General features: G+C 44.5%; 1 protein-coding gene across 1 annotated transcript in view; it reads right to left on the bottom strand.

The window, feature by feature from the left end:
- The window catches only part of LOC126188323 (neuronal acetylcholine receptor subunit non-alpha-3-like), a 135120-nt gene that overhangs the window by 110170 nt on the left and 10105 nt on the right, over positions 1-14845 (bottom strand). The window contains exon 2 of the mRNA XM_049929918.1: positions 10969-11120. Coding sequence (XP_049785875.1) covers positions 10969-11120 — 152 coding nt within the window. The remainder of the gene's footprint in view (positions 1-10968; positions 11121-14845) is intronic.

The following is a 14845-nucleotide window of genomic DNA, read 5'->3' as shown; positions in this document are numbered from 1 at the left end:
AAATATATTTTCCTTCCTTTCTTGGCATTTCTTATTACACTTGTAGTCATTGATGCAACCACTGACTTATGATCACTGATACCCTCTTCTACATTCACGGAGTCGAAAAGTTCCGGTCTGTTTGTTGCTATGAGGTCTAAAACGTCAGCTTCACGAGTTGGTTCTCTAACTATCTGTTCGAAGTAATTCTCGGACAAGGCAGTCAGGATAATGTCACAAGAGTCTCTGTCCCTGGCTCCAGTTCTGATTGTGTGACTATCCCATTCTATACCTGGTAGATTGAAGTCTCCCCCTATTACAATAGTATGATCACGAAACTTCTTCACGACGTTCTGCAGGTTCTCTCTGAGGCGCTCAACCACTACGGTTGCTGATGTAGGTGGTCTATAGAAGCATCCGACTATCATATCTGACCCACCTTTGATACTTAGCTTAACCCAGATTATTTCACATTCGCATTCGCTAATAACTTCACTGGATATTATTGAATTCTTTACTGCTATAAATACTCCTCCACCATTGGCGTTTATCCTATCCTTGCGGTATATATTCCATTCTGTGTCTAGGATTTCGTTACTGTTCACTTCCGGTTTTAACCAACTTTCCGTTCCTAATACTATATGCGCACTATTTCCTTCAATAAGAGATACTAATTCAGGAACCTTGCCCTGGATACTCCTGCAGTTTACCAATATTACGTTAACTTTTCCTGTTTTTGGTCTCTGAGGACGGACGTTCTTTATTAACGATGATAATGTCCTCTCTCGTTTCGCCCAAGGGGGGGTCCCTCTAACCTAAAAAACCCCCGTGTGCACGCCACACGTACTCTGCTACCCTAGTAGCTGCTTCCGGTGTGTAGTGCACGCCTGACCTGTCTAGGGGGACCCTACAGTTCTCCACCCAATAACGGAGGTCGATGAATTTGCAACCATTATAGTCGCAGAGTCGTCTGAGCCTCTGGTTTAGACCCTCCACACGGCTCCAAACCAGAGGACCGCGATCGACTCTGGGCACTATGCTGCAGATATTAAGCTCAGCTTGCAATCCGCGTGCGATGCTGGTTGTCTTCACCAAATCTGCCAGCCGCCGGTAGGAACCAAGGATGGCCTCAGAACCCAAGCGGCAGGCGTCATTCGTTCCGACATGTGCTACTATCTGCAGCCGGTCACACCCAGTGCGTTCAATAGCTGCCGGAAGGGCCTCCTCCACATTACGGACGAGACCCCCCGGCAAGCATACCGAGTGCACACTGGCATTCTTCCCCGACCTACCCGCTATTTTCCTGAGGGGCTCCATAACCCGCCTAACGTTGGAGCTCCCTATAACTAATAGGCCCGCCCTCTGTGACTGTCGGGACCTTGCCGGAGAATCGGCCACTGGCCCAACAGGCGAGGCATCCTGTGGTGGCTCAGAAACGATGTCATCACCACTAGGAAGCACCCCGTACCTGTTGGAAAGGGGTAAGGCAGCTGCCACGCGGCCAGATCCCACCTTCGCCTTTCGGCCAGGCACGCGCGAGCCCACCACTGTCCGCCATTCACCCTGGAGTGATGGCTGACCGGTAAGATGCTCACTGCCGGAAGACGCAGCGACATCAGGGGTTCCATGTGATTCCAAGGCCACCGAAGTAGGCATAGGTCTCACCACAGTTGCCCCAACGCCACTACGAGCCGACGCCTGCGCCTCGAGCTCGATGAGCCTAACAGACAAAGCCTCCACCTGCCCCCGAAGAGTGGCCAATTCTCCTTGCGTCCGCTCACAACAACCACAGTCCCTACACATGACTATGTTTACCCTACCCTATACGGTGACAAATTCCCAAGATAATCTTCTGATGAGCTACTCTGATAATCGAGAGACACTCACTGAAATACGAGACGCGAAAACTACGCTAGGTTTTCCCAGAAAAACTACTTAAAAGCTAAGCGCAGCAAATAAGTACAAAAACGCTTTATACAAACAGTACTCGCTGCTGCTGGTGCTCTCGCTCTGGCTGTCACAAGACAACTGCTGATTCAAGTGACTAGTGGCTAACGGCCGCGAAACAAACAAAGACGGTTTTAGGGCGCTTTCTGTTCTAAACGATCAAGAAAACACTAAGAAATCTAACACGAAAACTTCGTAAAGTTTTATCAAGAACTGTTAGTTACTATGCAGAGCAGATAAACACAAATAGAATCCCTTCCTTAGTGGAAGGTCGTAAACAAAATGCAAAATAAACGCTTTATACAAACAGTACTCGCTGCTGCTGGTGCTCTCGCTCTGGCTGTCACAAGACAACTGCGGCTTCTAGAATGTTATTCAGTGATCCCATTGGTACTTTACAGGATCTAGCTTAATTGCATGCACTGAACATTTGAAAATCGACATAGAGATTTAAATCAGGTGAACGTAAGATGAAGGTACTTTTATATAATAAATATAATGAGATAAACAAGAAATACCACCTCCAAACAATTTCTTGTAATACTTGCAAAATTTATCTGGATGTGAGAAAAAATAAAACAGCGAAAGGTTAGCGAGAAAATATATGAATAGCACCGTACAAAGGTGCACAGCTAAGTTGTCAATTACTGTGCATGTTACGTTGACTGTCCGAATTTGCTTTTAACTCAGCACGGATAGATCGCCACTGTTATCATTCCACAGTTAAAAGACCAATGGCGCCTCAGGAGGGGACGGTTAAATCTCGAGAGGTGCAGAAAGTGAGTTTCAACCTTTTCCCTTAATAATAATGCAGCAGTTGATTATCTATTTCATTGTTTAATATCTGTATTGATTCCATCTGCAGCAGTCCAGTACCCTAAGTACATTCCAAAGCAATTTCAGGCAGTTACTACCTATAGTCCCTACATCCACACTACTGGAGTAACCACAATGATCACATAGCGTCTTTGCAACTGTTTAGTGTTTTTTGACGGCCCAGAAGCCTTATCAAGGTCGATTAATGGAAGATTCAAATAAGATCTGTGCACTTCACAACGTCTACTTGCAGTCGGCATGAGATCGACATCTAGAGTAACCTTAATCATCTAAATCCAAGGGATGAAAGTCCAAAATCATTCAACAAACATGTTAGTGTCATCGACGTACATCACACGTTATGTCAATTGTGGCTTCCGTAGAGGGATAGGATCTCCGTAGAGGGAGCTGTGTTGCGTAATGAGCGTCCGGGATCGAACGCCAGTGCTGAAGTCTGCATGTGGCCCTCGCCAACGTTACGAGCTTGCAGTAGTAAGCGAGGCACAGTACTGGTTCAGAACTATGGTAGCGAGGAAGAGCGGTACAGCAAGTCAGAGTGCAGACTTCGGTGGCAGCTAGCTATGCCGACACTTAGAGGAGTCGGCTGAGGTGCACACCTGTGGCTCAGCACTTCAGTGGCTGGCGCTCACCAACGATTCAGAAAATAAAACTTTTTTTGAGTCATCAGTCTTTCAACTGGCTTGATGCGGCCAGCCACGAATTCATCTCCTGTGACTACCTCTTCGTTTAAGAATAGCTTTTGCAACCTACGTCCTCAGTTATTTGCTGGATGCGTTTCAACCTCTACCTTCCTCTCCAGTTTATGCCCTCTACAGCCCCCTCTAGTACCAAGGAAGTCATTCCCTCATGTCTTAACAGATGTCCTATCATCGCATCCCTTCTCCTTGTCAGAGTTTTCCACATAGTCCATTCCTCTCCGATTCTGCACAGAGCCTCCCCACCTTATCAGTCCAACTAATTTTCAACATTCGTCTGTAGCACCACATCTCAAACCCCTCGACTCTCTTCTGTTGTGGTTTTCCCACAGCTCATGTTTCACTAACATACGATTCTGTGCTCCAAACGTACATTCTCAGAAATTTCTTCCTCAAATTAAGACCTATGTTTGATATTAGTGGCCTTTTGTTGGCCACGAATAACATTTTTGCCATTGCTAGTCTGCTTTTGGTGTCCTTGCTCCATCAATCATTGTGTATTTTGCTGCGTAGGTAGCCTAATTCCTTAACTTCATCTGCTTGGTGACCATCAATTCTGATATTCATTTTCTCGCTGTACTCATTTCTGCTACTCGTTAGCTTCGTCTTTCTTCGATTTACTCTCGGTCCAAATTCTGTACTCATTAGATTGTTCACTCCATTCAGCAGCTCATGTAATTGTTCATCACTTTCACTCAGGATAGCAATGTCATCAGTGAATTGTATCATTGACATACTTTCACCTTGAATATTAATTCCGCTGATGAACCTTTCTTTTATGTCCATAATTGCTTCTTCGATGAACAGGCTGAACAGTAAGGGTGAAAGGCTAGTTTCCTTGCAACCTTTTTAATCCGAGAACTTCGATCTTGGTCGTCCACTCTTTATTTTCCCTTTTGGATGTTGTACGTATTGTGTATTACCCTTCTCTCCCTACAGCTTACCTCACTTTTTTCTCAGAATTGCAAACATATTGCAGCATTTTAGATTGTCAAATTCCAAGTCGACATATTCTATGAATGTGTCTTGCTTTATCATTATTCTTGCGAGTGTCCCTCTATAATATGTTAGATTTTAAGCACAGAACGAGGATGAGGTGTTAGTATTACAGATTTCAGAGCTTTGGGAGTAATGTTTTCGACAAAACTCTAGAGCGCGAATGTGTATCGTGGCACAAGAGAGATTTGTTAACTGTTTACGTGTGTAAAATTTTTCACCAAACCTGCAATCTTTGTTATTCAAGTAATTCTTTGTTGTATAGACTGTATTGCTTAACTGGAAGTTGTTAACTGACTTTTCAAATAACTGTTTTGATAACGTCTTCCGTTTCCTTGGTCAATGTACTGTTCAGCTGTGTTCCGTGGCAGAAAATGCTGTTTTTAGTTTGTATTCTTTCTTAGTAAATGTAAGTTCAGATTGTATGCTGTTCCATGGTCATGGACAGGGCTGGGTGTGCAGTAAATGTCGAAGTTATCTTGGTGTTCACAACTGATTAATAGATCTATCCCCATGATGTGATTAAAGCACTTATGTTTTGGAAATATCCTTACAGCGATATCGATTAACATTTTAGGTTGTTACTCTGATGGTCCATATCTGTATATAGAAAACTGAGTTCATATTTTGTGCATTTTTGCACTCGAAATATCATTAGCACAGTATTGACTGTACCTGAATAGTTTGTAACTAAAAGACACTAAGACACTGGTGCCACATGGCTAAGGTGTAACATGTCGGTGACATTATGTGTGACTTCAGACCACTCAAACTGACAGTTTGTATTCATTCCTAGAACTTCTGTATTCGTTACGATGTATTTGTCATTTTATTCTTGAACATTAAATTAATGGCTATTTTTCTTACATTGAATATAATGTTATTGCATATTGGCTGATTGTAAACTTCTTTGAGGGTTTCAGTTCCCTTCTTTGCAAGGAGTTCTCCAGTTTTCTCAAGTACCACAATATTACCGCCATTAGCGAAGAGAATTATCTACCACTGTACTGTAAGGATGCTCTGGTTGACAACCTCATGGGTCCTGCTATGAAAAGAAGTGGCACCACAGCCAACCACTGGTGGTTGTAGGGCCATAGCCCGCCACTGTCTGGGCAGTCTCCAGAAACGTCTTCGCTTCTCGTCAGGATTCATTTCGAAGCGGGACTCATCACCGAAGACAATTCTACTGCAAACAATGACAGCTCGTTATTTTGACGATCTAACGCGCCACTTAGACAGAATGATGCACGATATCCCTCAGGAAGACATCCAACTCTTCCGAACGAGAAATCGATAAATATAGTGTAAAGTTAGGAACATGGTATTCTGTAGTATACAAAGTACAACGGGTCCAGGATGGCTGGTGTGTGCAATAATCCCATTATAGACTGGGATGAAAGACAGGTTGGTTGATGAGGCAGCTGGTACATTGTGTCAGTTGGATGGCAATCGTAAGTCACAGGAGCACTGAGGTAACCATATGGTCTTTTTTGCTGACAAAGGGCAGTATGGGATTAGTTGAAGTGATGTCTCGCTGCAGTCAGCACCTAAAAAGTGGTATGTGCTTAACTCACCACGCGACCCCAGACGGTGATCGGCTAATGGAGTCACTCTGGCAGACATGAGCACTGCGAGGAAGTCTGGATGTCAGCACTTCAGTGACAGTGGCACAGATGCAATCCGGCAGTAGCAGAGTGCACGTGCGCAAGATTACGTACACTTTGTGATCAAAAGTATCCGGACACCTGACTGATAATGACTTACAAGTTCGTGGGGCCCTCGATCAGTAATGCTGGGAATCTGTATGGTCTTGGCCCACCCTTAGCCTCGATGACAGCTTCCACTCATGCAGGCATACGTTCAGTCAGATGCTCGAAGGTTTCTTGGGGAATGGCAGCCCATTCCTCACGGAGTGCTGCACTGAGGAGAGATATCGATATCGGTCGGTGAGGCCTGGCACTAAGTCGGCGTTCCAAAACATCCCAAAGGTTCTGTGTAGGATTCAGCTCAGGACTCTATACAGGCCAGTTCATTACAAAGATTTTATTGTCGTGTAAGCACTCCGCCACAGTCCGTGGATTATGAACAGGTGCTCGATCGTGTTGAAAGATGCAACCGCCGTCCCCGAATTGCTCTTCAACAGTGGGAAGCCAGAAGGTGGTTAAAACGTCAACAGCCTGTGCTGTGATAGTGTCACGCTAAACAAAAACGGGTGCAAGGCCCTTCCATGAAAAACACGACCGCACCATAACACCACCACCTCCGAATTTTACTGTTGACCCTACCCGCGCTGGAAGATGACGTTCACCGGGCATCCGCCCTACCCACACCCTCCCATCGGATTGCATATTGTCTACGATGATTCGTCACTCCACACAAGGTCTTTCCACTGTCCAATTGCCCAATGTTTACGTTCCTTACACCAAGGGAGGCGTCGTGGGGCATTTACCGGCGTGATGTGTGGTTTATGAGCAGCCGCCTGACTAAGAAATCCAAGTTTTCTCATCTCCCGCCTAACTGTCATAGTACTTGCAGTGGATCCTGAGGCAGTTTGGAATTCCTGTGTGATGGTCTGGACAGATGTCTGCCTATTACACATTACGACCCTCTTCGACACTTGGCGGTCTCTGACAGTCAACAGAGGAGGTCGGCCTGTACGCTTTTGTTCTGTACGTTTCTCTTAATGTCTCCACTTCACTATCACAACGGAGAACAGAGGACCTAGGAATGTTTAGAAGTATGGAAATCTCGCGTACAGATGTATGACCCAAGTGACACTCAATCACCTGACCACATTCGAAGTCCGCGGGTTCCGCGGAGCGCTCCAGTCTGCTCTCTCACGACGTCTAATGACTACTGACGTCGCTGATATGGAGTACCTGGCAGAAGGGGACACCACAATGCACCTAATATGAAAAACGTATGTTTCTCAGGGTGTTCGGATACTTTTGATCACATATTGCAGCATCTATACAGTGAGTGACGCCCAGGTGCGAACCCCATGAAGGCTCAGACGCGCCGCCTGATGTAGGTATTGGTCAGCCAGCAAACGATCGCCAGCTGAAAGACTGCCATTCTTTTCCCGACAGCGTCATGCATAGGCGCAGCCTACAGTTTCGCAGGCCGCGGAGGCACCATCTATGTAGTAACCGCTTGTTGCAGCACCAACGGTGGGTTGATGACTGTCGCGGTGTACATCTGGGAAGTGATTTCAGAAAGTGACTACACTTATATCTGCGGCGTGTAGTGTTTATGGTCACTCGTGCTGACCCTTTTTTGACAGGACATAATTTCTAAACACGTAGGTCATGGAAGCGGTATAGGACCAAACACGTATGTTGTGTAATCCAGTTCGGCATTGCGACAGTCTGATTCCTCACACTATGCTTTGGCGACTATATTCCAGCCCTGGCAACACTATCAAGGCTGTATATGAGGTAACCACCCTTTCTCTAGTGCAAGGGTGGTGCCTTCAGTCACAGCAACTGTGTACCATGTTTCCGCCACACAATATTCTCTATAATCTACACTCCTGGAAATGGAAAAAAGAACACATTGACACCGGTGTGTCAGACCCACCATACTTGCTCCGGACACTGCGAGAGGGCTGTACAAGCAATGATCACACGTACGGCACAGCGGACACACCAGGAACCGCGGTGTTGGCCGTCGAATGGCGCTAGCTGCGCAGCATTTGTGCATCGCCGCCGTCAGTGTCAGCTAGTTTGCCGTGGCATACAGAGCTCCATCGCAATCTTTAACACTGGTAGCATGCCGCGACAGCGTGGACGTGAACCGTATGTGCAGTTGACGGACTTTGAGCGAGGGCGTATAGTGGGCATGCGGGAGGTCGGGTGGACGTACCGCCGAATTGCTCAACACGTGGGGCGTGAGGTCTCCACAGTACATCGATGTTGTCGCCAGTGGTCGGCGGAAGGTGCACGTGCCCGTCGACCTGGGACCGGACCGCAGCGACGCACGGATGCACGCCAAGACCGTAGGATCCTACGCAGTGCCGTAGGGGACCGCACCGCCACTTCCCAGCAAATTAGGGACACTGTTGCTCCTGGGGTATCGGCGAGGACCATTCGCAACCGTCTCCATGAAGCTGGGCTACGGTCCCGCACACCGTTAGGCCGTCTTCCGCTCACGCCCCAACATCGTGCAGCCCACCTCCAGTGGTGTCGCGACAGGCGTAAATGGAGGGACGAATGGATACGTGTCGTCTTCAGCGATGAGAGTCGCTTCTGCCTTGGTGCCAATGATGGTCGTATGCGTGTTTGGCGCCGTGCAGGTGAGCGCCACAATCAGGACTGCATACGACCGAGGCACACAGGGCCAACACCCGGCATCATGGTGTGGGGAGCGATCTCCTACACTGGCCGTACACCACTGTTGATCGTCGAGGGGACACTGAATAGTGCACGGTACATCCAAACCGTCATCGAACCCATCGTTCTACCATTCCTAGACCAGCAAGGGAACTTGCTGTTCCAACAGGACAATGCACGTCCGCATGTATCCCGTGCCACCCAACGTGCTCTAGAAGGTGTAAGTCAACTACCCTGGCCAGCAAGATCTCCGGATCTGTCCCCCATTGAGCATGTTTGGGACTGGATGAAGCGTCGTCTCACGCGGTCTGCACGTCCAGCACGAACGCTGGTCCAACTGAGGCGCCAGGTGGAAATGGCATGGCAAGCCGTTCCACAGGACTACATCCAGCATCTCTACGTTCGTCTCCATGGGAGAATATCAGCCTGCATTGCTGCGAAAGGTGGATATACACTGTACTAGTGCCGACATTGTGCATGCTCTGTTGCCTGTGTCTATGTGCCTGTGGTTCTGTCAGTGTGATCATGTGATGTATCTGACCCCAGGAATATGTCAATAAAGTTTCCCCTTCCTGGGACAATGAATTCACGGTGTTCTTATTTCAATTTCCAGGAGTGTATTTCACATATTCCAGTCCTTATGTGCAACTCTACCTGCGTCTCCTATGCCCTGCAAGTATGACTTCCGAAAGGTTCCAGTATGTTTTTCGTCATAAGAAAGTCAGTATATTGAAGATATCGGTCACTTTCAACGCATAATTTCAAAATTTTACTTGACGTACTCTCTCCTAGTGCGTACACCGATTTTTACCAGTATTCATCACTTTAGACTGATTATCATATTTATCCTCATGTTCTGCAATCACGGGTATTAAGACCATTCATGGCCCTAACAAGCGGCTTTTAAGCCTCTTGTTTTACTGCGTGCTACTAACATCCCGAAAAATCCCCTGTGATGTCCAGGTGGGTCGTTTTATGAACCACCCCACCGAAAAACTTTGATATGCGAAAAGGAGGCGATTTATATGTCTGTCCTTCTTATAAACCTTGGTATATCAGGGTATTCCTCACCCTTAAAACACTGTTTCCCCTTCTTGTGTCTTATCAATTTAATCCAAGTTAAATTCAACAGCTATGGTATTTCTACACTGGTTTATATCTGCTTAGTACTACCTGTTGTCTTGATAACAACACGGTCTCCGTCTTACTTACACTGATCCACATTTGCAGCTTGCTACATCGTGCCTTCTGTTCTTTCCACGCTTAAACAAAATTTTGTAGGCTTTATAATTCCCTTACATATATTTCTCCTCCACGTTTTTCATACTTCCGCACACAGTGACTATCCCATCTGTTTAGGTGAGAGCCAGTTAATGTCATCGTCACGAATTTAATTCCATTGAGACATACTAAGTAAATTGGCGCGCAGAAAGAGAATACCTCCTAATTTTATATGTGAAAACTCTTAAACCATTTTAAATTTAACGAACTTTGTTAGCTTTCTCTATATGTATTATTGATGTCTACATATTTATTTCTCAACATTGTTGTCCTGGTGACTAACACATTTCTCCCAACGAGAGACCAGATTTTTGATACCGTCATTATAGAATGTTTGACTTTGTTGACGAAGCCACAACGTAACCTGTGCTTGTGTCGCTTCACCACTACCGAACTCAAGTTCTCGAAAGCGTTCTTTAAGTTTTAGAAACAAATGACAATCGGATGGGGCAAAGCCTATACTGTATGATGGATGATCAATGACACTAAACCCAAGACTTCAGACTGTTGCAGATGTTGCAGGGCTCGAGTGTCAACTGGTATCTGTCACGCTGAACAAGAGGGTGCTCCAAGCCTGAAGGAACGCTTCACATTCGAATCTCGGTTTAAGCGCGCCATTTCTCAAGCAACGACAAAGTTACATTGCGCACCGGTATGTTACAGCTGCAATTTGTAACTCTCTAGCGGCAGAGATCTGTAGATACCTAGACATGTTAACAACGTAAGTTTTATTTTTTTTAAAAAGATTTTAAGCGTTTTAAAATTAAGAACTCTGAGACATTACTTTGAGCGGGCCATCGTGTTTATGGGGGGAAGAAGAGAAACTGAGAAATGCAGGATATAGTGATCACTGCACTGATGTTCCTTAAGGGAGCGATACGGTCCATTTGCAGGGAGCTCACCAGATCCACGTTGAAGAGGCTAATGAAGAGTCTCACTTTCAGCTGGTCCCCAGGCGGCGGCAGTGCGCGATCGTAGTTCTTGAATAAGGCAGACCGCACTGCCGCTCTCTGGGACGCGGAAGCCGAAACCGCTTCCACCGCACGCCGTTCACCTGTCAAGGAAGGAGTATCATACACTGCTGTGTAAAACATCCCAACAGGTGACATCAATAAGATTAACACATACATAAGCAACTGAGGTGGTGTAACGATTTCTGCAAATCATAACGCGAGGAAGGTGTTACAAAAATAAAGAACACAGAAATAGCACCTACATTATTTGATAAATGCTATCTAGAACAACAGAAACAAATTACATCTGTTTACATTTAGACCAATGTAAATAGGAAAAAACACACTTGTGGCTCCGTGTATGGAGTAGGATAAAAATGGTTAATGGACCTTTTGAAGCTGACGGAAAACAAAGAGGGAAAATTAATGTTTGACGTCCTGCCACAGATTAATTGATCAAAAACATGGCAAAGGTTGGTACTGAACACGGTTGGGGAAAGAGATCAAAATGTCATTTTCTAATCAACGCTCTCGGAAATTAACTTACAAGATGTAGGGAAAACAAGAAAAGTGTACAAACGGATAGCTGGACGATGATTTAAACACCATTGCTACCTAGCATTCGAGACTATCTATGACCCCACATCTCTCACTGGATTAGAGTTTATGTTACATGTGTGTCTTAATGAGCTCCTTGTAGTTGGTGATCAAACTAAAGTTCGTTGGGACCAAATTTTTGCAATACAGTGAATGCTCGTAAACAGTTGTAGTTTGTTCGTGAAGCTATGTTAAAGAATCTCAGCGTGAAACGAGGATATGTTCGTGCTGATGACTCTAATTTACTGTGTAGTATTGTTGTAATGGAACAGACCACAGATAGTGCAACAACCGCACAAAGTTGCCACTAATAATCTGATGCCGAGAATTTGATATTTACACTACTTACCAGTATTTTCACTGTTGTTGTCAATCAGAGGGGGTTTAACTTGACTTAATGTTGAACTTTGAGAAGCGTGTTCGTTTGGGACCTAACGAGTCCGGTGAATGCCACTCTAGAAATTATTGCTCGAACCTAGCCAGTTAAGAGTTTTATCTGTAGTAAACACTAATATCATTAAATGTGGCAAAGAAATCTACTGCAAGTATCGTCCGTATAATATTCTGCTTGTCATAAAATTTGTGAGGTGCAGATCTCAAATAGATCTGCTTATCCTAAATCTATTTATGATACTGTTAAAAGATCTCCTCAGGTAAAATGTGTTAACGATAGTGATAACATTACATATCTCATCGATAGTAGCTGATTTAGTACCATCATCTGTAGCGCTTGTTGCTATCTGTTATTCCGCTCGTTGAAAGTGAGTAACGAAATTTTACACATTAGTCGTCAACTAAAGAAGTCAAATTGCGCACAGCAGATACGACTCCACCGAGCTCAAATGTATCTCTATGCTTGCAACAGATAAAATATTGTTTCAGTCATGACCCAGAGCTTTGATAAACAGAAAATTTTATATAACTAGCCAAGATACTGTTAAGAACTTCATTTTTCTGTAACTAGTTTCGACTATTGCCTCATCATCTGGCAGACTTTACAGCATTAATCAGAGTAAAGCTTACGTATCTGTAGGCACAAACTGTGTTATATTAACACCTAATTTTTTAGAAGCAAGTGATCGCCCCTTTTTTCCACAACATTGACTACAAATTCGACACATTTTGTGAACATGGATACTGGCATAAATTTTGATTTAAGCTTTAACGTTTTCCAGATAAAGAGACATTTGCAACAACAAACAAAAAGACCCAGTAAAGTGCAAGTATGTCATTAACAAAATAAGTAAAAGTTTTATGTGGGCAAATTTATAATTTCGAACGTGTTGTTATTGTAATGTTCTGGAAATATGTGGTGTCAGTTGTATCCTCATCAACAGGGACACCGGGTTTCAACTTATCAAGGCCTGGAAACCATTGTTAAACACCATCAAAGAGCTACGGCACGAGCGGACGCGAGATCCTTCCGCCACGGCGGACGGAGATGAAGTGCGCCTACCACCGGGCGTGGCTTGAGCTACCCCCACCCCTCCCACCACTCGCCGCCCCGCCGGCCGTCCGCGTCGGGGTACGATTCGGGACGCCGCGGACATAAATACCACGGACACAGCGGCGGCAGATCATTGCATCAGCACCACCTGATGATGGCGGAACGGTTATTCGCCGAAATATCGTGGAACTTCGACGATCGGATCCGGCTGGACACCCGAGAACCTCGGATACAGCACATTCGCCGGGAAAGCCTCAGATCACATGTGTGTCTGTTACTGATGACAAGCTATTCACTTCACAACTTGTGACGGCTAAGTCATCCTTCCAGAGAATACGGATGACAGGAACTACATGGTTAAAAGCTGCACACAGATTATCTTAAATGGAGTTTAAGCATTAACTTATAGGAAATGGAGTATTTGTTTATTGAAGGAGTGGGTCAAGGCCTGACGTTATGTTTCCAACCAGTGAGGTCTGTGAAATCTTCTTAATATTTGGAAGTCATTATTAACAGTGATGGATCCAATTAAATCAAACTTAAGAACCACAGTGGTGAAGGCATACTAGCAACCAACACCTCCAAAATGCCTTCTCCATTGCTAGTAAGTTCATTTTAATTCTTTCTGTTACTTCGTATGTTTCTGCTCTGTACATTGCTATACTTTCTACAATAGTTTAAATATCATAACTTTGTTTCTGATGTAATGTGTGTGTGTGTTCCATAAATCATTGACGTCGTAATTAAGAAAACAGGAAAGTCAGTGAAAGTGGAGTAAAACTTCCGCTGTTAACTCTAGTAAAGAGAGCAGATAAGTGAAATGAATACACTGAAGGTCTCTACGAGGGTAGAAATTCCTCATAACGTGACAGAAGAAGAAACGAAAATAAAGTTTTAAAATAAACGGACTCCAGTTTTACAGTCAGTGGTTGAGAGAGTTTTGGAAGACTTTCTGTCCAATATAAGAGAAAGTGTAAACAACATTCATTCGAAATTTCTAAGTCAAAACAAGCGTTATTCTACTTGTCGTGTAGAATCTGCCAGTCTGATGTAAAATTATGTCCCACACAGTCCCGAAGGTATCGAAGATCGATAAGTGTGAGAGCTCTCACACAATAAGTTTAACAGGTAATGTGTGCATGTTGACGATAAGATTAACATACAGAAAAATGGGAAACTAAATTCTGGATCTGTTCGACAATAAATAGTTTGGCTTTAGAAAAGGAAATGGCAACACAGATTGCTTTCTGCCATTGCACTCGGTAACGTGAGCAAGTTCAGGAAAATATAAAACACATTCATAGGACTTCCTGATTTAGAAAAGAGCGTTCAGCAGTGAAAAATGGTGCAAGATGTAAAAAATTATGATACAGTGTTAAACTATAGGGTAAGACGAGTAATATGCAATCTGTATAAGCCCCAAGAGGGAACAATGATAAGGGAAGACAAACAACGAAGTCCTTGGATGAAAAATAGGGTTAGAACAGAGATTCGGTCATTCTCTGTTACAGTTCTACCTACACATCGAAGAAGTGGAAACAAACAAGAGGGAATTCCTGGCCAACACAAGTCTACTAGTATCAAATATTGGTCTTAATTTGAGGAAAAAAAGTGTGAGAATGTATGTTTGGAGCACATTTCTCTATTACAGTGAATTCATGGTGAAAGGATAGCAACAGTGAGATCTGCCGATATCACTGCTATCATCAGTGAAAATGAAGAAGATTTCCAGAACTTGTTGGATTAACAGTCCAATAAATGCAGACTGTGGATTGAGGATAA

The sequence above is a fragment of the Schistocerca cancellata genome, chromosome 5, assembly GCF_023864275.1.
Source record: "Schistocerca cancellata isolate TAMUIC-IGC-003103 chromosome 5, iqSchCanc2.1, whole genome shotgun sequence".
NCBI lineage: Eukaryota > Metazoa > Arthropoda > Insecta > Orthoptera > Acrididae > Schistocerca > Schistocerca cancellata.
Note: the sequence above shows the minus strand (reverse complement) of the source record. Positions and strands in the feature narration are given on the sequence as shown.